Source organism: Phytophthora infestans, genomic scaffold, assembly GCF_000142945.1.
Source record: "Phytophthora infestans T30-4 supercont1.3 genomic scaffold, whole genome shotgun sequence".
In the NCBI taxonomy this organism is placed as follows: Eukaryota; Oomycota; class Peronosporomycetes; order Peronosporales; family Peronosporaceae; genus Phytophthora; species Phytophthora infestans.
In genome coordinates this window covers 201,439-226,107 of record NW_003303756.1, presented here as the reverse complement: position 1 = coordinate 226,107, position 24,669 = coordinate 201,439, and the positions used below count along the sequence as shown (strand labels likewise).

Sequence of the window (24,669 nt, the reverse complement as noted above, 5' to 3'; positions counted from 1 at the left end):
ATCAAACTGGCAGATTGAGTTATCAACGAAGAGGACTTTGTTGTTTTGGGGGGAGACAAGTGATCGATTCATTGTTACGAAGCTGCCTCTTAGCTGCATGTACTTCTGAAGTGTACAGCAAGATTCACACACGTTTATCAGTCCAGCTTTTCTCGCTCGAGTTTCATTTTGGGAGGGGGCATCAAAGGCAAGGCTAGTCAAAAGCCAAGGCAACCGCGGCCTCGGGCTGCTTCTCGTCAGTAGGTCGAGCCGGAACACCCTCAAAAGCGCGCATGGCGTCCAGATGGATGGGCGTATTCTCCGACTGGGTTGACGGGGGGACATAGCCAGTATCCGTCGGGAACACACTCAGAGTCTCAAACTCCCCGACCAGGTGAATAGCAAACGTTACTCGCTCGTGCACACCGTTGGTGATGATCACTTCGTAGAATCCAGGGAAGCTTGCCTGGTTGCCAGAGTCGTCAACCATTGCCAAAGTGCTCTGCTGGATACGAAACTTCAGCTTGCGGTACTGCGTGGGGCGTAGACTCACACGACGGTAGTCGAACAATTGCTCGTTCAGTAGCGCTGCGTTGCCGGTCGCATTGACTTTCAGAGGTCGGAAGAACGCGAATACGACTTCGTCTCCGACAAGATTTCCGTCGTTCGAGAGGATAACAGTGACCGTTTGGTCCAATTGACGCGTTACCACAATGGGTTCACTAGGGTCCGTCACACCACTTGAGCTGTCAAGAGCCATAGTGAATCTCGTGTAGCTGAGCCCCCAACCGAACGGGAACACCGGCACCTCTTTGTAGTAGCGGTACGATCGACCAGGATACTTGGTCATACTCATACTCTTCATGTCCACACTCGTGACATAGTTGGACGGATACATGGTGACGGGGAGCTTGCCACTTGGGATCGCATCTCCAAAGAGAATGTCGCTCACAGCTTGAGCACCGAAGAATCCGGGGTAGAACGCCTCCACGACACCGTCAGTGTGTAGAATCAGCTCCTCTGCGCCCACCACGCCGCCGTTAAAGAGCACCACAACAGTCGGTTTGCCAGCACGACGTACGCGCTTCAGTAGTTGCATCTGGATATTGGGCATGTCGATGTTCTCGCGATCCCACGCCTCACGCTCGATGGACGTGTCGATCCCCAAGAACAAGACGACGGTCTCGGCTTTCCTCGCAGCAGCTTCAGCCTCGTCAAAGCCTCCAGTTGACGTGTCGTTTATTCCCGAACCTTTCGCGTACAGCGTGTTCGAGGCTCCATTCGCGATAGTGATCGCTTCCAATGGCGTCTGCACACAGCCAACCTCCAGGTAGTCACCATGGCACATCTGACCTAGATAGTTGCCCAACAGAGCGCGTTTGGCCGCTGCGTGAGGTCCAATCACCGCCAGCTTCTTGCCCTTGGCTAATGGCAAAATATTGCCGTGGTTCTGCAGCAACACTATCGACTTTCGCGAGAGATCCAGACTCAGTTGCTTCGATTCCGCCGTGTTGACCTCGTTGGGTGCCACGTGCCAGTACGGCTGGTCGTCGATGGGGTCAAATAGCCCCAACTCGAAGCGTAACTTGAGTGTCCGACGCATGGCATCGTCCACTGCCTTCTCTGGCAACTGTCCGCTCGTCACAAGCTCCGCCAGACACTGTTTGTAGACGCTCCCACTGTTGACGTCCGTCCCTGACAGGATGGCTAAGCGTCCTGCCTCGCACAGTGTCTTGGTATAGTGTCTTTGATGGTAAATGCCTGCGATCGCGCCCGAATCGCTGGTAATGTAGCCATCGAAACCCAGCGCATCACGCAGCAACTTGGAGTTCAGCTGCTCGTTGGCACACATTGGCATGCCGTTGACCGAGTTGTACGAGCACATGACTCCCTTGGCTTTACCGTGGACAACCGACGCCTCAAACGCCGGCAGATACGTGTCAGCAAAGTCATATCTCGACACAACCGCGTTGAACGCCATCCGGTCAATCCCGTCATAGTGTTCGTACGAGTACGCGGCGTAGTGCTTCAACGTCACGACTGCCTGTAAGAACCGTTTGTCTTTTCCTTCCTGCAGTCCTTTAGTATACGCCACGCCGTACTTGCTGTTGACCAGAGGGTCTTCCGACGGGGTCTCCATGTTCCGCCCCCATCGCGGGTCTCTGTTGATATTAATATTGGGAGACCAGCAGTCGAGACCCAGGTGAGGACCCGTAGCGTAGTTCTCTCTAGCTCCTTCAAGCCACAGAGCTCGCAGCTCCCACCCTACAACTTGGGCCATGTCGAACACTGCTCGTGGGTCGAAAATGGCACCGAGGTTCACAGGGTTCGGGAAGGACGTGGCGCAGTTGGTGCCACAGGTAGACTGCACCCCGTGCACGCAGTTTGCACCCCAGTTGTACTCGGGCAGGCCGATGCTGCTCATGTTACCTTTGGGACTGGCACGGGCGGTCAACAGCGTCACCTTCTCATCCAGCGGGAGACGTCGTAAGAGATCCTCGACACGCTCGGCAGTCGATAGTGACGCATTGCAGAAGGCGAATTGCTGGTGCTCCGGGGAGGAGCAGGCGCGCGGGATGGATGCGTCGACAGTGGGGGTACTGATGGCACAAGCCAGCAGCGCTAACGGGGGCAAGAGTCGCATCGGTGACTTTGATGATCTCTTCAATCAGATCCGGATCAGAAACAATTATCAGATTCCTGTGTGCTTACTTGTAAGCAGCGATCTCTGAGAGAGTAGACGGTTAAAGAGCAAACCTGATATATTGACGGAGTGAAGAATACCGGTAGATAACACTTGAAAGGCGATTAATAACTGGTGTCCAACCGGTCTCCTTACAAAAAGATTTTTGAACCGGCTATTTTTTAATCTAAAACCGCAATGATACGTTTGTACCGGTACGTTTTGCTGCACAAGTACCGTAGCTGACAGATAAAACCTGCAGAAATCAAAGCACCACCATCATGTAGTATTTTCGACGAAAATATTGAGTATTTATTTAAACGGAGGACGAAAATATTGGGTATTTACTCAAACGGAGTAACACGATGCATTCACTTCTCTATAGTTGTACTATAACTTTGCATCTACGCTAACAAGCGGTCTGATTCTTGAGGAGAGGCTAGCTCTTTTTCTTTCAAATGTGAGCGCGCGACAGCTTTGTCGGCCTCCTCTTGCCAGTTTGGCCGCACAAACGCTGGGTAAAAGCTGGCGAGAGACGTTACCGTATACCCGCATATCATACCTTTCCAAAGTCCCAGTAAACTGGGGTGAGCTGTATGAACACCCATCCAGTAAGCTGAAGGAACACCGACTAGCCAAGCACCAGCAACCATGCCTAGTGCCAGTGGCATTGGTCGTGCTTGAGCTTGCAGAACGGCCTGTGCAAGGGCATTTTTCAGTTAGAGGGCGACATGACTAAGACAATCCCTACCCACCAGAGCATAGCAGAAAAATGACAGCACAGTATACGCGAGCGCTGCCAGAGAACACACTTGACTGAACGCCGTGGTGACCGCCGGATCGTCCGAAAATATTCGGCCAAGATGCCGCCGTGTGCTAACGATGACCACGCTGTTGACCACGGTGAGAGTGGCAATACAAACTCCACAGATTCTGGCTGCAACAATGGCGTACGGCGGCTGGCCAGCTCCAAGATGGTTACCCATTCTTGTTACCGAGCCACCGATGACAGCGTAAAGCGGCGAAGTAGCGAAGAAGAATAACTCCATCATAGCGTTGTGCGTCCCTAGCTGGAGCTCACCAATCTTGGCTGCAAACAGCGTCAGCACGGTCAGCTGCGCATTCTCCAGTAGCTCACCGGCTGCGAGCGGCACGCCTACGAATACCAGATTCCAGACGATTTCTTTATTGAGAAAGTGGGTATCCCAGCGCCACGAACATTGCTGATGGTACCGGTGATAGATGTTCATGTATGCAACGTAGCTCACGAGTCTTAGAGCCACCGCAACCGCCGTCCCCAACGGACAACCAATGAATTAAAGCTCGGGCAGTCCAAATTGACCATACGTGAGCCCAATTGCGAAGAAGCAATTGAAAATGACCATGAGAACATCGAAGACAGCGGTTGAAAGGACGATGAATTGCGCCTGGTAGGAACTAGCAAGCACTTGAAACATGCTACGTGGCCACAACCAGAGCAACGAAAGTCGACCGTACTGTCCTCTAAGAAGGCCACGTGCTCCGCAACACCCGCTGTTAGGAGCAGGCGGTCGAGATTCCACCAGAGCAGAGCCATCGGTGCACACGCAACCGTGAGTAGAAGACTCGTTAGCAGCGTGTACTCGCCCACCAAGTGATAGTTCTTCGCACCGAAAGCTTGCGAGCAAAGCGAATTCATGCCACCATTGAAGCCTTGCATGAACACGAGTGTGGACAAATCCAGACACAGTTGCGCGTACGCTACCGCGGCCAGCTCGTCTACGCCTAAGTGACCCATGACGCTCAGCTCAGTAATAGACACAGCAAAGTAGCAGTACGTGGAGAGTGCGCTTGGCAGCACCAATGCCAGCAGCGCGCGGACTTCATGGTAGTACACCTCCATCTTTAGATGAATTGGGTTGTTGGCGTCGCTTCAAGATCTTCTGCCTAAGGTGGATGACTTACTCATGATAAATTATATCGGGGCCAGGGGCTAATGGTAAGCAAATATCATATGATATTTTTGACATAAATAGTAATATTTTCGAAATTAAGTAGTAATAGTAGATTTTTTTTCTAAAGCTTATACGATATTTTTTACTAGCTTAGAAATTAAAAATATTATATTCTAAATAATACTTACTATATTCTCCGCTAAAGTACGTTTCATGATACGCTGATGGTCCCTGGACTGTCTTTAACATTATGTGGACCACATATATTTAATCAAAATATATTTTTTGCCTAGGAAATGCTCTTATAAAAAATGATCGCCGCAACCGAGTCTCCCGTGAAAATCATTTGTGGGAGTTGAGTCTGTACTAGTAGTACATCGTCGTGGTACGCCGATAGATGCTCCTGAATGTACGTTTGGCATTATTATTTTTGCCGTTCTTAAATTGGTGATAGCCCGATTTGGGTGTACTTTATCACCGTTAACACCGGATATCCCTTTTCAAGAATATTGTGGATTGGACAGCACTCGAGCTACAAACTCATCGGACTCATCGGTGTCCATAATCAAGTACTTAATGCGCTGTACATTTACTTGTTTTTGTTTTTGTTTCTTTCAGCTAGCTTGCTGGTGTCCGCAGACCAATCAATGTTTTTTAACCCCACCCTTCGTAGTCGTGCTACTCCTATACCTTGATTGCAGCCACCCGACATCCTGTCCAAATGATCTTGGTCCACACAAGCAAAACCCGTGTTGACCCACAATGGCAAAAGCGGAATCGTTTGCTAAAGACGATCAGTACAATAGTTCTGTGTGAGCTATCCTGGCTCATACGAGGTTATTGTGAAACAGAGCGAACATAATTAGGAAGACATAGGAAAAGTCCTCTGTCATTCTATCTAAGGGACGCATTTCTGTCAGCTGAAGCATGTAGGTCCATAAAATTGGTACATTGTACAGTGCTTTTTTTTGCAAACTACTTACTTATAAGTACATGTATGTCTTTGCAGAAAAAATGGAATTGAATACGATTATCGAACACAGACTTTGCCATGTTTAAACTCCAATGTGGGGGGCATGGGTCGAGCGGCTTACTGGTAGAGCTATTATGCAAATTAATTCTGTACTTCAAGTCGTGAGATCCAAGCTGCCATGTCGGCTGGCTCTCTATATCCACCCAACAGACAATCACTCAGCGATGAGATTGTTGGTGCTGTTGTCCTGCGCACAAAAGCAGCATCAAGTCGCGTACTTTACGGGGCGAGCATGCCCCCATCGTCGAAGAGTAACGCCGGTCGAGCTACCGTCGAGGCGCCTGCTGTATCGTCAACAACGAGACGAGCTCGAGAAAAGAGCACTCCTCTATCTGGTAGTAAACATCCTCGGTCTCTTTCGGAAACAACGACCAGTATCGAAGCTGCTGCCGATATCCAAGATGCCGACCAACGCAGCTACGTGGCTAAATTGACACGGGTTGTCCAAGACCACGAGCGGGTCCTAGCTCTACACAGGGAGCGTCGTCGAAGAAATCAAGTTCGCTACCGGATGAAACAACGGGAGCTGGTACTAAGCCTGGGGGAAGGCGTTCGAAAGATAGAGCGCGAGATACAAGAGCTTGAAGTCCGGCGCCACAACGCCTCCATTGGCATTCCAACCCATCAAACCCTCTGGACCATCGCAACGGAGTATTTCCTACTCTTCCGACATGGCTTCCGCTCACCACCAGAAGCACTTCGAACTGCTGCACTCAATTTTCTGCGCGTATCGATGGCTTCAAATGTGGTGAATGGGCGTCAGTGTGGCGTTGAGTCCATACTTGCGAAATGGAGACTGTTTTCGGATTACTTCGACGACGTCTACGTCGAAGTCGAAAGACTTGAGAAGTCTGCCACTGGTCAATCGCTGACCGCGGTCACTACTACCAGCGTTACCGTTTCTGAAAGAACCATGCGTACAGTGTTTCCGCACTTGAATAGTGATGGACGAGGAGGTATCGAAGGGGGCAATTGGTCGTCGCTTGGCTGCAAGCTTTTGAATCAACGCCTCGTCATGCGCGGATCGGTGTACTTCGACTGGGACAGCACCGTCGGCTGCGTAGCAAGAATCCAAAGCCAATCGGATATGCTGACACCGCTGCTACGGCTGCTGGGCACCTTGGAAGATGTGAGTCTCGTGTTTCAAAGTGCTCTGGTAACACCTGATTGTCAGTTTTGACCTGGTAGCCTGGGGAGAGAGCACATTTGCTGTTGATGATCTTCAGCACTCTTCAATGCAATAGTTAAACTGTAGGACGCCTTAACACGGTGCACCATCGCATTCCGAGATGGCTTGATTCCTAGTGCACTCAGTTGACATTTTTCTAAACATATATAATGCGAAAAAGTAAACACATGAAAGTGTATTTGTGTGATAGGATGAGGCGTGAGTCTAACACGAAATCGGTGAAGCTGCGTAATGGTGGTGGTTAGTATCACACCAGCATGAGGGTTCTCACTGTGCTTTGACGACATTTACGTCGTGTCCGAACGGTTGGAGGAGAGATACGTGTCAAATACACTTGTTGTAGCTACAGTGACTAGCGTCACCATTTCTAAGGACACGTTGCCGTTAGTATTTCCGCATCTGACAACAGTGGACAGCGTACCGCTAGCACTAAGAAGCTGCCGAATCTTTCTTCGATACTGCTAGGCCTGCGACTTGTCACGCACGGAGAACCAATCGTACATGTTGACACCAGTGCTCCGATTGCTGAGTAGCTTGATCGACGTGGGTCGAGTATTTGCTGGAGCTTTGTTGACACCTGAGTGCTGGTGAGTGACAGAAGACCTCAATGAGCTTAGCAAGAAATCGGTGCAGATACCAATCAATCGTAATTATACATTCGTTTGCATGCATTTCTCTTATGTACAATACCGAACCATATCATACTGACAACGACAGCGACTACGGCACCTCCACCTGCCATCTTGTTCGAGTGTCCCAGCATCGTGACATTAATCCTAGCAAAGCTCTATCTGGTTAGTTTAAACGAGAATCCTACAATCTGTAGTGACAAGAGCACCCTGGAACACGCGATTTACGTCCTCCAAGTTTCCCAGTAAGCGTAGCAACGGAGTCAGCATATCCGACCGGGTATCCATGCTTGATACGCGGTCCTCCCTGTCATCCATTCAAAGTGCACCGACCCGCGCACGATAAGCCGATATCTCAGCAGCTTACACTCAAGCAGTGACTGCTTGCCATTTTTTCCATGACCGTTAAGGTGTAGAAAAAGAACTCGTAACGTATCGTGGGAAATAGTAGCTCTTGTGGTGGTGATGGCACGCAACGAATTAGCCGAATCCTTCTCCAGACGGTCGAGATCGACACGGACGTCGTCAAAACACCAAGAAAATCGTCCCCAGTTCTTAAGAATCGCGTGTGCCCGACCACAACACCATCGGCTACGTCGGGTGACATTGATATTTGTAGAAACCTCAACGCAAACGAGTACAGTTCTTGTGGTGGGTTCTTGAATCCGCGGCAAAGGACGCGGAAATACTCCAACGCGACAGTCCAGGCGGTTTGATGGGTCGGAAGACCGAGTAAAGCCTTGCAACGCTGTACACCAAGCTGCTTTATCTCAAGATGCAACTTTCGGACGTCACATTCGAGACCCGACACATACCGCTGTTTCTTCAACCTGCTTCGCGCCTGTATAACTCGGCGGTACTTTTGACGACGGTTCTTGTTGTTGAGAGCTCCCGTTGATATATAGACTTTAGCTGTTTCAGTCTCGGTATTCTTGGAGCGTGTATCGACGACAACTTGTTCGTCTAGGTTTAATGGGAAGTTAAAACTGCATGGCACTTGGTGCTGGTGCATGAAGACTTTTGCTGGCTGAATACGCTGGATGACAGTACCAACGATTTCGTCACTCATCGATCTGCCGTTGGGGGGATGGAGAGCGAAAACGTCCATGAGCAGGTGGTGCGGTGATGGCTGGCTGTCGAAAGTTTGGAAATGATCGCTGACGATTCACTTCCCCCCACCCCAGTAAATGCGTAAGGAAATGATCGCAGACGATTCACCGCCCCCCCCCAGTAAATCCGTAATCTGTATACGGGCAATCATCATCTTCATGATGTAGCAGAAGCAAAATAGCGATCAATACGGTAAGTAATTAAAACGAAACCCGAACTCTTGGCATCAGTGTCAGCACTTTCCTATAGAGTGAAATGAGCCATTTCATGGTTAAAGTAGTACCTGGTATAATGAGATGTTACATGGCTGGGTGCGTATTGAAGCTGGGGGGGGGAGCGATAAAAAGTTGATGTAGAACCGGATTGGTAGTTCCCCGTGCGCTTACATGTTTGCATTTCCTTAGAGGCACAATTAATATCTAGCTGTTATTTACCATCGCTGACGAAATCGTGACGCCCGAAGAGCTCTAAAATTTTGCTAAAAAAAATACATTGATGGTTACCCTTGTTGGATGTAAATGCACCAGCGAAGCATAACTTTTTTACAGTTAATAAAGTTCCACTTTAGAATCGAGGACACAGCGATTCCAACCCGGGTTTCAGGCCCACCGTGTACTCTCTGGAAATTTCTAACTTCCACAGTAGAAAAAGAGGTTAAATGGTGATGCAATTTGTGTCTAAATCCCTACATTTCCGAATAAAAAGTGAAACTGCGATGTTTTGGCTGGTTCATTGCTCGTATTGTGACTTCCGACCAAATTTGGTCATATTCATTGCACTCGCTTACAAACTTCCTGCTATTTTAATACGGCTCAGATCGTACTTAAGTGCTCGTTGATCGTATTGCTAAAAGTAATAGATTCTTAGCTCAAAGCACCGCGAAGGGAATTTTAAAAAGAACAGTACTGACAGTCTCTTTTTATTCCTATTAAAGGGATTCCTTTCACGGGATGAACCATAATAATAAATAAGAGTTCACTATTAACTCGGCTTAAACGACCAGCTAATACAAGTAGTACTGAAGAGAATGTCAAACCTAAAAAAAGGTAATACAAACCTATAGCTGCCGATAAAGTGGCTCATTTGCTCCGTACATTTCATCTGGTTGTCAGGGGGAAGGGTTGCTATCGATTTTCGCTCGTCTGGATATCGTCGACGGGTGTACGGAATGATGTAGGCAGGGGGGGGGGGGTATAACCAGTTGAGGGAGTTGAGCCAACCTTGCACCGTACCTCGGCCACCGCCGCCGTCCAGGGTCATCATCGGGCCCAACTCTTCCGTAGTGAAGGTCGCAGGAACCTTGGAGCCCAAAGCGTCCGCGGGTGGCTCGACACCAGTACTAGAGTTGTTCCCCCCAAGTCGGTTAGCCGCTTGGTCTACGATATTCTGCACGTTTTGGAGGCCTTGCGTAGTCGACAGACTGGGTCGCATTCTCGAAGGCAGACTCCCAGTCGGGCCTTCTTCTTCCCGGATAGTGGCGCTCTCATCTTCTCTGTTGCTAGTAGCCGACATCTTGTCCTTCCTTCTGACGTTCTTCGCGAGACTTCACTGGGTACAAGACCTTCTCCAGCAAGCAGACTACCCTGCTTCTCCACCAGATGTCGTATACCTCCTCTTCCTTCAAGGGTCGGGTAGTCCGCGGCTGTTCAGGGAGTACGGTCTTGTTCAGTGGCTGCAGGAGCGGTAGATAGGAACACTCGTAAGTTGAAAAATAAAAGTTTGTTGATTGGCTTGGCTTCCTCTTGGGAAATATAAGACTGAGAGCTAACCGGAAGAGAGGTCTAACACCTTCTCGGCCTACCATACACTACACTTCATATAAAAAAAGGAAGGATTCACTTCGTTTGTAGTCGGCCTGCGTGGAACAACGGAGAGCTTCTGGGAAGGGGCTTGATGTCGCGAGGTGCTTTTGGTCCCACGACGCCAAGACACCGGCGTTCTGGAGCCCCCTTATAGGACCACCCTAACGGGCTCGGTCAGGGGCACGTGCGTGATTGGGTTCAACGGGAACCACCCTGACGGGACGGCGGGGCGAGGAGTGATTCCAGGGTCTCGAGTCATCCCGACGGGAGGCCGAGCTCCTGGAATGACCCCTTCGTTCCCGGGTACGGGACACTGCTAAGTCTTTATGGACCATCTCACTCGAAAACTAAGATGCTTTAGCATCTTGGACCCGTTCTTTAAGTGGACGCAACAGCCAGGGGCTCTTGATGATGCCGTAATACGTCATCCACCACGGAAGCGAGCTGCTCCCGTAGTACCTCCCGATCTATTCTTCCTTGTCCTGAACCGTCAGCCAGTGGACACGCTCGTAATATTTTCCATTTCGCACCTGTCGCCGCTGCTTCATCGAAGCCCTGCTTTCACTTGAGCATCATTTGCATTGATAGCACTTCGTCAGTGGCTACCCCCACAGGAAACTCTGGATCAGTAGTATCCACTGCAAGAGCCATAGTAGCTCGGTGGCCGCGGCGATCGCCAGCAGCGAAAACGTACGAGTAGAATCTGACGCATGGATTTCTTCATAAGGGAGCTCACTGGATAAAAGTCCGAGCACCTCTCGTTTATTAAAAGAGCCCCTCGTCCTGTCAATCTTATCAGCTTCAATTCATCATACTGTGTAGGAGGCTCCCGCTATTATTTCACAATTTGCTTCCTTGGTGACTAATCACTTGTACTGAATTGTATAGTGCCACTTGTCTTTTTATTACAGTACTACTAACTCTTTGTAGTACCCGTACTACTAAAAAAAGAATTACTATTCTGTTTTTAGCTTAGCTACTACTTAAGTAGCAACAACACTCGAGAAAGTAATGGTATAACGACTGAGAGGGTATTTAACAAAGCAAAAACTTTTTTTAAGAGAGTGAGTATTTTGCCAGACAGGGAGCATCCTACTCCCAGCAAATCATGTGTTATCTTCGGATTTGCTAGGATTTGCTGATATCTTCCATATCCGAACTGGGTACAGCGTATACTCTGCGTATACCCCTCACACACAACCCCCCCTCCAGCAAATTCGTGGCGCCAACGGACCCAAATGCCGCCGCGCCCACGCAGCGCTCCAAAGCGCGCCCTGTTGGCAGACGCCAGCGACGATACCAGTGACGGCGCCGCATCCGGCGGCTCTTTGAGTGAGTGGGGGCCGTCACTAAGCCCACCTCGTGTGGAAACGACGAAGACGAGTAGCGCTAGCGAGGAAGCCGGACCAGTCTGTGTCATCGCTCCGCCTCCGGGGGAGACGCAGTTCAGGTCGTGGGAAGAATTCGAGGCATACCCTGCGCAGTACGCTCGGTCGTTCCAGGTACAGTGTGACAAGTTTTTTTTAAATCTTATTCAGTGTTATCTAAGCTAATTGGTTGGCATGTTATCGATACAATATTTGATCTACCGTACCAGAACGAACACTTAAGTTCCAGTACGAAATGCTCGAATAGATGCCCAGGGATCCAAGGCGTGTAAGGTTCCCGACGAGTGGGACCAGTACGCAAAAACATACGTGTGTACGCATTACGGCAAATTCCGATCGCAAGCCCACAAGTAAGAGGCCTCGTCAGGAGAATCGAGCTTCTGGCTGCTCTGCCCAGGTATGTTGCTGCTGCAAATTAGAATGTCGGGTGTGCTGTGCAAGATACATGATCAATGGGGTAAAGCCAGATTCAATCGGCCATGGTCTGGTTCATTCGGGCATGATCTGGTTCAATCTGGCATGGTCTGGTATGATTTAGTATCGACTAGTTTGATCGGACAAATTTGCTAATATCTGCTGGCAATATTTCGTTGTTTTCAGATCAATGTGTGCGCTCAAGAGATCAACAAAGCTACCCATACATTTGCTGCAATGATTACGAAGTGCCACCTTGAACACAACCACACATTGAACGAGTACGCTTTCAAAAGCCACTCGTCTAACCGTGTGTCCCTCGATGAGACTGCTTTAGAGACAGTGGACGAGCTCCGCAAGGCTGGCGCGAAAACGACAAGCATTCTCAATTTTATCAAGGGCAATTCCGATTGCAATCCGAAGCCGCAGAATATTCACAATTGGTTCGCAAATTGAAGGCTCACAAACAAGGAATAACCCCAACCTCTAGTTCAAAGCGGTTAGGGAAGTGGATGTCCGAATTTGTCGATGTTCCTGACAACGTGGGGCGCATCTTCGTGGACGATGTGGGAGAAAAGGTATGATAGACGACGTTTATGTTGCAAATTTTATTCCGTGATTGCCTATCTAACCGTTTCATTATGTTAGAAATTGGCAGCCTGTATTACGCTTCAAGCCAAACACATGCGGTCGATCTTTGCTCAATTTCCGGAGGTACTTCTAATTGACGCAATGCATGGAACTAATCGATCCAAGTACAAAGGGGTTTTCTTTCATGGCACACGACACCATTGGAAAAGGCCAGTTCGTACAGCATGCCCTACTCCACAACGAGCAGTGGAGAACATTGCTGACTGCACTGGAATAATTTAAGACGAATAACCCGTCTTGGACGCGTGCTCATCGACAAGGATTTCACGGAGCTTTCTGTTTGAAGACATCATTCCCCGCGTCACTATTCTACTCTGCCAGTTTCACGTATTAAAGTACTTGATGAAGGAAATTTCATCATCGGATTACGGCTGCAACACGTGGGACAGGGATCAGCTGCGAGGGCTCATCGACCTCTTCGTATACGCGAAGACGGAGAAGGAGTACATGGGGCATTTCCGGTACATGCTGCATGTGTGCGAGGTTGGTCGTTCAAGGCCAGAGTCTTCAGATTCAATCGGGCAGGATAGGGCTACAAACAAATCGAATCCCTCTCCGGTCGGGGCGAATCTGGCTCCAGTCGGGCAGAATCTGGATCCCAACTCTGTTGAACCCGCGGATGTGGCTGTTGCGACAAATGAACTCACCACTCACCCATTTGCTGCCTATTTCATCAAAACTGGGATAATTGTCGTAAGTTATGGTGTGCACACAAGCGGCAAAACACCGTCACTCTCGGCAATAACACCAATAATAGATTGGAGGCATCCTGGAAGCAGCTGAAAGAGTGGGTAAATTCGTTCATGGCTGTGGACGAATGCATTGCGTCTATCATGTACTATTAAACGCTTAAAGAACGACGGTTCATGGATGAAGTCTACAAGAAGGCTAACATTTAGCATGTTGGATACGATCAAGAAATGACTCTCGTGGCTAAACGTGTCAGCGAACACGCGTGCGAGCTGATACAAGACCAATACGTATACGCACTTGGCCGTGCATCATACAATTTTTCGGAACGGAGCCCGGGCGTATATATTGTCAAGAGCACAAGCACTGAGGAAGATGCCCTTGACGAGGGTGAGACCGAGTATACTGTTTCTGAGGCCAACTGGACTTGTTCGTGTCTCTTTATGAGCACGCGCTTGCTGCTGTGTCGTCATGTTTTCTTTCTTAGAAGAGCACTCGGCAAAGAAACTGTTATCCCGACACAACTTCTCAATCGTCGGTGGATCTTGTCTTCTTTGAGGTCCTCGATAGAGTTCGAGGGCTCAAGTGACAACTGTGTGTCTATTGAATCTTTCGCTATTCGTCGGGTTGTGGCGACGGATGATCGACCTTGGGACTCAAACCGCAAGTATCGTGAGGCGCTGCCTATTGCTAGTGAAATTTGTGGCTCGATGTCTGGATTGGGAATGGCACAATACCGAGAAGCGATGGAGTATCTGAAGGACGTTGCTCGTCGGTTCAAGCATTGTGACTTCGGCACTTTATCCAGTCAAAAACAAAACGATCGGCTATCAGACTCACCTCCTTCTACCCAGTTAGCTAAAGCGAGTTCAGCCATTGAGAACAGCCAAGTCGAGGAGTCTGGTACTCAGTCTGGCGAGTCTGGCACTCAGTCTGGCAAGTCTGGCACCCAATCTGGCAAACATCTTGAATCGAAAACCCAAGAGTTGACATCGACTCTTCGAGAAGTAGGGAATGATGAGTTTCACGTAGCGAGCCTCCTAGATTCCGCGGGCGCCCAAAGCAAACAGCGAAGTCGAAGAAAGCTGCTCGTCGAAAGAATACCACGATCGTCTAGGAGGACTCAGACTTGTACACAGCATATTTGAGCCTGGCTACTGTGCGAGATGCTGTTGAAGGCGTGCCTACATACGATACATCTGCCGCTACCCTATCGCGATTCAAGCTGTATGAGTTCAGTAAAACTCCCCGGGCTCCAGTAGCCCACGAGAGAGCGAGCTTACCACCGGCGAAGAAAATATATCATGTGGAATCCATAACCCGTGTGTTTCGCAAAGACTTCATTGAGAAGTGCAGCGCCAAAGTCTCAGTCCTGCAGCAGAAGCATAAATTTTCATCGGGTGTAAATCTAGGCGAGCAAGAAATTGCAGTGGAAGTAATCGGTGTTGGAACATACACTACCGAGACGTTGGGTGTAATGAAAAAGTGGCACAGAGCGATGAAAAGCATACAACACGTGGACAAAGCTATAAACTAGATCGATACTATTGATTTCGATCTACAGATGCCCAAACATTTCCAAGTTGATCCAGACCCAGATATACTTGCTAAGCTGAAGTCCATCCCACTTCTGTCCGTGCAGGTACAGTTAACGTACATTTATTGATACAATGGATTTACTGTCGTTTATACCACCTTCTTTAATATAGGCGGAAGCACTGGAGTTCGTTGGCAAGTCGCCATTGGGTGACTGCACCGTTAACACTTTAGTGTTGAAGCTGTTTGCAGAAAGCGTAGACACGATTGGAGTCGACACGTCCATCGCGGGGAACGCTATGAACGGCTATTTATCAATCCATACGATGAAGGGCGTGTTTGTAGGTGCTACAGGTGAGAAGATTTTGATTCCGATCATCTGCGGCAAGAATCACTGGTGCTCCGTCATGATTGACCTGACATGTAAAGACGTATTAGTCTACGACCCGATGAATTCCAGCTGCGGAGTGAAGGTTCGCCCCCTTGCTGACAAATTGGTGACGATGCTACCAGACTTCGCCCCAAGAAAGTACCGAGTCCGAATGTACGAAAGTGATCTTGGAGTGCAGGTCGATTGTTACAATTGTGGCATGTACATACTGTTGGCATTCGAGATATTTGCCGGTGCTACTACTATAAGTGCGCTAAGTAGGAAGGAGGTGCAGTATCTACGCTATCGGTATCTCTGCATGTGCATTTGGCTGAACAAGTTTTCAATGATTTGGTCTTCTGTTTGTGTGTGTTGATGACATGACTACCTCCGGGTCATTCACCCTGCACTTTGTTTTAAGAGTTAGATATCCCCAGCGCAGTCTGCTGAATGTCTTGCAGGTTCAGTTTCGAAACCGACAAACATCGAGCTTCCAGCTATAAGTATACTCCCGAAGACACATCAACTGATGCCGTGTCCGGCTCTTCCTGAGTCTGGCATATTCGGGCATGCTAATCGAGTGTATTCTGGTGTAATTGTAATGTCTCCTGTTACCCAGTCTGGCTGAATAACGAATGTCATCAAATTACCTGTCAACAACCTACATATATATATTGTACATGCTAACACAATAGATAGCTTAAAGAAAAATGATTGTCAGAGAGAAGGGAATTCAGTTATTGAGCTTTGCAGATGAAATGTCAACATTATTGTTGTGTCAGACAAGCAATAAATTGATGGCCCAAAGTGCAGCCGACAGAGGACGATTACTTCACGGGCATCGAGAAAAGAGCTGTTGCAGCATGTACAGCCAAGACAAGTGGGTCCAAGCGATAACAGCTAGAATCACTATTGGGCCAACTTGCTTAGAGTATTCTGGTTAAGGTGGTGCTGATGAGTGACGAGCTGGATATATTCCGATCTTTTGATAATTATACGAAGGATCCAAATTATTACCACTGCTGCAGATGTCATCCCGGTGCCTTTGTCTTCAATAATGAGCGGCTTCTCGCATTGGGTGATCACGCTTCCTAGCAACATTCTCGCAACACTTATCACAGAGCGTACGTTAAATATTCTGTACCCTGGTCAGTCTGTGGACTATCGACTCAGGTAACAATCGCGCAATTGAACGAAAGGATTAAACCCTACCACACCGCCAATGTAATAAAATGGTTAGGCTGTCCAGCCAGCTAAAGCTGTCCTCCAAGTAAGATAAATAAACAATAGTATAAAGCTCAGCTAAATTGTGAAAAAATGAAGCTATAGAATGCCAGTTGCTGGTACAGTACTGCACCCCGTTTTCGCGCCCTTGGACCTTTGATAAACTTCCGGATGTGATGCTCCTGAATCCAAATGAACTTCTGTTTGTCAGCTAAAATCTGATTGATTTGCTGTCGGTGATTTTACCTGAGTGGATTAGTAAACCTCGAGTCTTCAAATCGAAATGATTGTTTTTTAATGTCTATTTGTATGTGCTAAAAATAAAGAGCATACACCAAACAGACGGCGGTGCTACGTACTATTAATGATAATTGTAGCACTCCCATAATTATGGGGTAAAAAGGATTAGGTGCAATTAAACCTCGATGGGATAGGCAATATTCACCAGGTCGTTAATCACAGAAGGAATATGGTATATTTGTTTTTATAAAACGCCAATTTGTGCGGAATGAAGTCCTAAACCCTTTAAACAAACGAAAAAAAATATGCTTGAAACTTATCTATCCCAGCCTTCGCGAAGCCCAAGTACATGTAGTATGTAACAAAGAAGAAGCTGGAGCTAAGGAATTCTCCCCAAATTATATCGCCCCAATTTTAAAAAAAAAAGTGCCATCAACGAAGTTAATTTTTCACAAAAAGACATTGCTATTGTCAAAGCGTACAGCTCCGCTTACAAGAAATCGCCGCCGAAAGCCGGTTGTCACCCAGGCCCTATCTGTCTTCCGTTGCCAGCAGATATTGAATTCCGGAACAAAAACCGTGTAACACTGTTACTGAAAAATGTATCTAAGCGAATTGGAGCTCCGTGACCGACAGCCTCCCCTCTAAAGAGATTAGAGCCTTGTCAAACACACGACTCACGTCCTCGAGATTACCAAGTAGACGCAGCATCGGTGTGACCATGTCTAGCTGGGTCACCACTCTCACTATTCGATTCGTCGTATCGTCCCAGTCCAACGATACGGAGCCTTGCACGACAAGTCGGTTGTTCAGCAACTTGGCAGCAAGAGGATGCCATTCACCTCCACTAGCGCCGCCACGCCCGTCACTATTCAGATTTGGAAACGCTTGGCGAAGCGTATCGGTGGAAATCGTAAGGCTCGTGATTGTACTGGCAACCAAAGAATTCATCATACCTCCTGTCGCCAAGCGCCCTAGTTGAACATCTATGTCATCGAAGCATAGCGAAAATAGTTTCCAGTTTCTAAGCAGAGTGTCCGGTCCATACTCAAAACCGTCTGTTACATCTGGAGCCATTGACAACCGAAGGAACTTCAATGCAAACGCGTTTAGCACATCGGGAGGGGATCGGAATCCGTAGCGAAACAATCGAAAGTACTCCGCTGCAACACTCCAGACGGTCTGTTCTGTCGGAATGCCCATTGCTACGCTGTGGAACTGCAACTCAAGGTCCTTGACTTCCTCCTGAAGTCTGCAAACGTCATCCTCTAGACTCGTCAGTAGCTGGCGCTGTTTGTTCATGTATCGCTGCTGATTCACTCGACAAACCTCTCGGCGACGGAGTTTACGTCTGTGAAGTTCTTCTGGGGTGACTTTCTACCTTTTGCTTGATGATGGCAATATATCTGCTGTAGAGTTGAATGTCCTTTTAGTAGATTCACGCGATAGAAATCTGCTAGACTGAGTCAACGATGGGGTAGGATCCGATTCGCCTTGAATCACGAAACCCCCACAGGGAGGGTTGATGCGCTGAATTACGTTTCGAATCACCTCGCTGCTGAAATAGGAGCTGTTGGGAGGGTAAAGCGAGCGGAGATTGTTCGGAAGGGTGGCAAGAAATTCCAGAATGACCAATGCAAAAACACCCATTCTTGAGAATTGGGTGTAGATGTGGAGTGATCATGCCCAATGAGATTCCGAGACTTCCACTGATACTTACAGTAAGTATGATACAGCTGTATTAAGTCTCATAATAATGGTAATCACGTACTTTGATAATTCATTACATGTACAGTGAACATCTAATGGATGATTGATTATTCTAAAATTCTGCTTACTCCAAGCCGACCATCGGTACCAGTGATACATACAGTAAGTATGATACTAATGAGTTTCATACAAATGGTATTAACCTACATCGATAATTCATAAATGGACGATTGATTATTCAAAGTCCTGTTTACTCCAATGTTGCTCAGTACGATTGGCAGTGAATAACGGGAACCCCTGCCCTAATCGGTATCTGTTCATACACCTGCATGCACATACCGTCACAAAAAGGTATGTAAGAGCATATACATCAGGTAAACGTTATCGTGCTGTCCATTAGACAAAGAGTGTCACCTGAAGGGGTCTCAACACCGGAGCTCTTCATGCCGGTTCCTGGTCCTTATATCCCCGTCGACGGGGTCTGAGCACCGCCACTGCCACTATTCAGGAACAGTTTCACCGTTCCCCCACAAAAACAATTGATAGTGGGGTCGTCGTGAATACCATCACCATGGTGTTCTGGTCGTCAATAACTATTAGGCTGCTAAGTCTTTATGGACCATCTCACTCGAAAACTAAGATGCTTTAGCATCTTGGACCCGTTCTTTAAGTGGACGCAACAGCCAGGGGCTCTTGATGATGCCGTAATACGTCATCCACCACGGAAGCGAGCTGCTCCCGTAGTATCTCCCGATCTATTCTTCCTTGTCCCGTACCGTCAGCCAGTGGACACGCTCGTAATATTTTCCATTTCGCACCTGTCGCCGCTGCTTCATCGAAGCCCTGCTTTCGCTTGAGAATCATTTGAATTGATAGCACTTCGTCAGTAACTACCCCCACAGGGAACTCTGGATCAGTAGTATCCACTGCAAGAGCCATAGTAGCTCGGTGGCCGCGGCGATCGCCAGCAACGAAAACGTACGAGTAGTATCTGACGCATGGATTTCTTCATAAGGGCGCTCACTGGATGAAAGTCCGAACACCTCTCGTTTATTAAAAGAGCCCCTCGTCCTGTCAATCTTATCAGCTTCAATTCATCATACTGTGTAGGAGGCCCCCGCTATTATTTCACAATTTGCTTCCTCGGTGACTAATCACTTGTACTGAATTGTCTAGTGCCACTTGTCTTACAGTACTACTAATTCTTTGTAGTACCCGTACTACTCAAAAAAGAATTACTATTCTGTTTTTAGCTTAGCTACTACTTAAGTAGTACTTTAGCAGCAACAACACTCGAGAAAGTAATGATATAACCACTGAGAGGGTATTTTACAGAGCAAAAACATTTTTATAAACGACGGAATAAAGAAGATAAGTGGCACTTCAAGAGCTTGGCAACCAAGTTTACGACAATTTCTGGACTATTAAGGGCCTTGGTAGACGCCACGAATAGCCCCCTGTTCCTCCTCCTGCTGGCTGGCGAACGAATTGAAGATCTGCTCCAGCGTGGTCTGCGAAACGCTGTACTCGCGGATGTGCATCTTGGTCTTGACGTCTTCCACGAGCGCGAACATCTTCGACAGCTTCACCTCTTTGTTAACACTGCGCACCTTGAAGCGGGCGAAGTCGTTCTGGCGCTCCATCACCACCACTTGACCGGCGCCGAAAGCTCGCACGAGGTAGTCGTTCAGATCGTCAAAGCGGCTCTCCTCCACACACCACGAACAGAAGGCTTCTGCGCGGATGAAGCCGTCACGCTCCATGGCGGCGGCAAGGCTGTAGCCGGTAGGATGCGACGCCGTCACACGCTCAGCCAGAGCTGCATTGCCGTATGCCCGGCACTTGTCCTCCAACTCGACGGGGGTCACGAACTCGCTGCCGTTGCCAAAGAAATTGTGCGCCAAGACGGTGGTGTAAGCCATCGAGCCGAAGTACTACATGTAGTAGTCGGCAACGGGATATTTCACTGATGACCGCAACTTTCAGTATTCAAGTTTGATCACGTTCCACTCACTATTTGTCGGCAGCCATTGGTGCTGAGTCAGCACTGGTGATAGGTTTACATCAATTAAAATGCGATGATTGGGTTCTGGTTTCTGATTTTTTTAATTACCTCGAAGTATTTTTTTTTGGATTCTGCTTCTTAAGTAGACCTCAAACAGATTCGAAACGTTCCCCCTTCACAATACAGCTCGCAAATATTCTATAGTAGAGACGCTGGCGCGACAAGTCGTCTCAATTAGAAATAATGTACAGACTTATTATCAGCGAAGATAAATATTGGGATTGCCACTGGCATCATTTGACTGCACCGCTGTCGGCGATTTAACGGCCAGCTACGAAAGGGTTGTCACGTTACATGATATGTCGGTCACGTTTCTTCTGTAAAAGTTTCTGTTTATTATCCTAAGCTTTGGTGAAATTAGTGCTATTATCCTACAATGGACTATTGATCGCTCGACTAAAATAGAACGAGTCCAGACAGCAACCCATAATGCACTTTTTTTGCAGGAGTTGTAAATAATGTATTCTCCAAGAACGCCTCGCTTTTAAGTGACTAAAGTCGCTAATCCGGGGCAGCCCCGTTGTTTTGTGAAACATACACCTATTAACGTGACATCTTCATGTCAAACGCGATGGCGTCTTCTTCGCGATCGAAATACTTGCATTTTTATAAAATATAGTACTTACAATTCTACTATGATGGAGGCTTCTTTTTGTAAATTGGTACCACTTTTTGTTGACATACTGTTTCATATGCTATTGGCGCTTCTCTATTGCTTTTCTAGCTTTAGACTATTCTGCATTGCGCTTGACAAGCAGTAATAAATTTCATCACCAAGTACAATTATGAAGGAAAACTGTTGATGTTATGTCGACTTGCTTCGACCTTTACGCGTAAAATATTCGAAGCGATACCGTGATCGATTGACCTGGCTGTCCTCTAGATGTAGACATACACGAGCATCGATATATTTGATAGTACATGTGCATGTATTCTCAATTAGAATCTCATAGCTAAAGTATGAAAAAACGCACCACTTCTAAACGTCCTAAATATCCTAAAATTTGTTTTTGATTTTACTTAAAGACGCGATGCTTGGGTAGGTGAACCCAGCCTGCACTCACCAGACTATTTTCTTTAAAAAAAATTATACAGCTGCTTAATAGGCACCGCTAGAAACTAAATGCGAGAATGCAGGCTCGAATTGTTTCAATTCAATGATCAGTTACCTATCCTGACTTCACTATTAAACACAGTCCTTTTCCCTTCTTGTCCAATACAAGTAGTACGTTTTAGGCTATGGGGGGCAGTCGATGAAAATGATCGATGGGGGTGGGACCGGAATTGACATCAGGTGAGTTCGATCCAGCTCAAAGTTAAAATCGCCGCACAAGTGCGCCTGAGTCCTTAATGCTGCGCCATTTACTCTCGATGTGAAGTCCATTGGTACGGCGTTGCAGCTCCATCCATCTTGTCCGTGCTTGTGGCGATATGTAAGACCATCGATCGTAAATCGACGTCGAGACTTGCACCTTGTACACTGTGATTCCTCGTTCGCAATCACATCACGAGCAGCATGCAAGACCGAACCAAGTGACCAGGAGCGAAGAGACCTTTGGATCGTGGGTTTGCTGGTGTGTGAAGCTTCAACCGTCCAGTGGACAACATCACCGTCCGCGCTGCGGACTTGGTGGGCCCGGAACCATTTCGTGAGAGGCATGATACTTGTAATCGCTGTTTGGTGTTTATCGGACCAGTTTGAGAATGAAGTCCAACTAGGTGGTCCCCGGCGATTCCCTTCAACACCGAGAGCACAGATAAAGGAAACTGGCGTTCGTGTTACGTTAAGACGGCAACTAGTGATTTTCTTCGGTAGTTTCAAACTCGCCTCAACCATTTCAAAAATCGTTTTCCTTACTGTCGCTCGTTCTGGCGAACACGCGATGAGAGCCGTGTGGCTAGTTGCAGCTCATGCTTTCGTGCGCTCGAGCAATGTTGTCGTCATAACTGATTCGTCCGAGTCAGCAAGGTTAATGAGTATGGTCTGTCTGTTCAGCGCAGAAAGAAACTATAGGGTGCATAGCGGAGCAAGTGGATCGGCAATGGCGTGCGCTGCAATGCAACCAACAGAGCAGGATAAATATGGTTACTATGAAAGAGCAGATCACCATAGCTAGATGTGATCTAAGCGCGGCGCACGCATCGGTGATCATCATAGAGAATTCAATTTCACGACTAAAGTTTAGACATTTGCTGTAACTTGCTTGACTTCACCAAAAATGGCCAGAAAGCTATCCATTATACCAGGCACTCATCAAATAACCACTGCCCACGATGTTCGTCACGTTCCGAGCTGAACATGAGCTGACCTAGCATTGGATTAAGCCAAAAAATCATAAATGCTTTCATTAATGCCCAGAAATGCTCAGACATTCTCAGAAATCACATAGCTTAAACATAAATGGCAATACCAGTACATGTATTAATACCGGTCATTTCCATATCTGACCACATCCCCGCACAATAATTTATCTTGCTGATGTCACCCCGCTCAATTATCTACTTGCAGAAAGATGCGGCTACGCGGCGGTAGTTTATGTTTTATTCCAGATGTTTGCCTTCCGGCCTCCGCTTCGGCGAGATAATTATTCAAAAAAACCTGAACCCCCATGTGCCTAAAATGACTTCTTTCATTTAGAACAGTCGCTACAAAATGCTGAGTTCCGAGTAAGCAGTGCAATCATTTCTACAAAAGACTGAGCCCCTAGCTTCATACTTAATTACTCTAGAGATCTTGACAAAGTCTCTTTATTATTGTTAGCTTTCACTGTACCTTCATCTTCCACCCAGAATCACCTGCACTTCAAATAGCATTTCTACGAGCGCTACACAATATATTTAGTTTAGCGTCGTGCTCGATTTGATGGGTCGTTTCTGAAACTAGCTCGAATCAATGCGAAGGATATAAATGGCCTGCACTAAATACACGCTTGTACTGCCTATTTAAGCTTTTATACAGAAGATAAGTCACTTCCAATACCAAACCCAATAAAAGTGCTACAACTCGATTACGCCCCGTTACTGGCGGATCGTATATTGTCCGTGCTTCCTGCGGTGGACTACCAGTAGTTCAATCTGTAGGGTAGCCTGTCTCAATGCAGCTCACACACTCTGTGGGCCCCTCGCAAATGTGTCGAAACTCTCGCTTCTATTTTATTTACTTCTCCCCTCATCTCCTGTGACTCTGACCTGTTGTGACTAGCCGCCGCGAACTCGCTCTCGGTGGCGTGCTGTCACTCACCTGACTCCCACTCTCAGCTTTCGACCTATTGCCACGGCTCTTCTCTGGGCGTTCTTCCCCGGAATACACCGCTACTCATTCTTATTCTTACGCTCCTGACTCGCCACGCGTCCGTAACTTGTCGAGCATCCACTCTCCTTGCATCTGTACTTTTAACCGCCATCCGTGCAACTTTGTCCACGCAAATCACCGACGATTCGGGTCATGTTAAACCTCGCCAACTAAAGCCACTTGGATCACGCCTCTGGCGTCTACCCTACGAATTGCGGCCACACAATAACCCAGGATTCTCTCCTCTTCGTTTGGTCGCCCGTCGCTTACGTTGCTCCCCGCGTCCACCAGTGCACCTACCGCTGATTGTCCGTCCAGTCGCACCTCTCCTCTCTAGTCTCCTTCTTTCCTCTCGTGTTGGTCCTCTGACTGTTTCGTGTACCTCATCCGCTGTCTCGCACTTCTCCGTACTCACGTTTGCTTATGCCTCTGTGCTCGACTGCGCAAATCTTAAAGTGAGAGTCAATATGGCCCTGCTCTCCGGATCTCCGTGAAATACACTGTCGGCTTTGCACTTGGATGGTGTGTGTATTATGTCATGTCGTGTGCGGTTCTCTCGCTCAAGTGCTAATGCTGCTTAGATGCGCTGTGCTCTCGAGAAAAACCTATGGGGGGTGGGCATAGTAGCGGAGGAGACGTTGGGTTTGGTAGAACTATGTCCTGAGAGGAAAGAGCGACCGACAAATGAAATAAGCAAGCGGACTCGGTGGAATAAATCTATGGTAGCTAG

General features: G+C 47.8%; 5 protein-coding genes across 5 annotated transcripts; all 5 read right to left on the bottom strand.

Annotated features, from left to right (window-relative positions):
- Nucleotides 1–193: 193 nt before the first annotated feature.
- Nucleotides 194–2,623, bottom strand: PITG_02103 (glycoside hydrolase, putative; the record flags this gene model as incomplete). The annotated part of the gene is made up of 1 exon (XM_002907028.1): nt 194–2,623. The coding sequence occupies one exon, from the start codon at nt 2,621–2,623 to the stop codon at nt 194–196; it is 2,430 nt and encodes an 809-aa protein (XP_002907074.1).
- A 443-nt stretch (nt 2,624–3,066) lies between these two features.
- On the bottom strand, nt 3,067–4,439 carry PITG_02102 (Multidrug/Oligosaccharidyl-lipid/Polysaccharide (MOP) Flippase Superfamily; the record flags this gene model as incomplete). Its single annotated transcript, XM_002907027.1, has 4 exons — nt 3,067–3,360; nt 3,418–3,934; nt 4,010–4,109; nt 4,160–4,439. 4 exons carry the CDS (start codon nt 4,437–4,439, stop codon nt 3,067–3,069), a joined length of 1,191 nt encoding a protein of 396 aa, XP_002907073.1.
- Nucleotides 4,440–6,368: 1,929 nt separating this feature from the next.
- PITG_02101 (uncharacterized protein) lies at nt 6,369–10,069 on the bottom strand (the record flags this gene model as incomplete). Its single annotated transcript, XM_002907026.1, has 6 exons — nt 6,369–6,719; nt 7,304–7,395; nt 7,509–7,594; nt 8,263–8,580; nt 9,061–9,094; nt 9,790–10,069. 6 exons carry the CDS (start codon nt 10,067–10,069, stop codon nt 6,369–6,371), a joined length of 1,161 nt encoding a protein of 386 aa, XP_002907072.1.
- Nucleotides 10,070–11,338: 1,269 nt separating this feature from the next.
- On the bottom strand, nt 11,339–11,779 carry PITG_22691 (uncharacterized protein; the record flags this gene model as incomplete). The annotated part of the gene is made up of 1 exon (XM_002907025.1): nt 11,339–11,779. One exon carries the CDS (start codon nt 11,777–11,779, stop codon nt 11,339–11,341), a length of 441 nt encoding a protein of 146 aa, XP_002907071.1.
- Nucleotides 11,780–20,006: 8,227 nt separating this feature from the next.
- PITG_02100 (uncharacterized protein) lies at nt 20,007–20,504 on the bottom strand (the record flags this gene model as incomplete). Its single annotated transcript, XM_002907024.1, has 1 exon — nt 20,007–20,504. The coding sequence occupies one exon, from the start codon at nt 20,502–20,504 to the stop codon at nt 20,007–20,009; it is 498 nt and encodes a 165-aa protein (XP_002907070.1).
- Between the last annotated feature and the right edge of the window lie 4,165 nt (nt 20,505–24,669).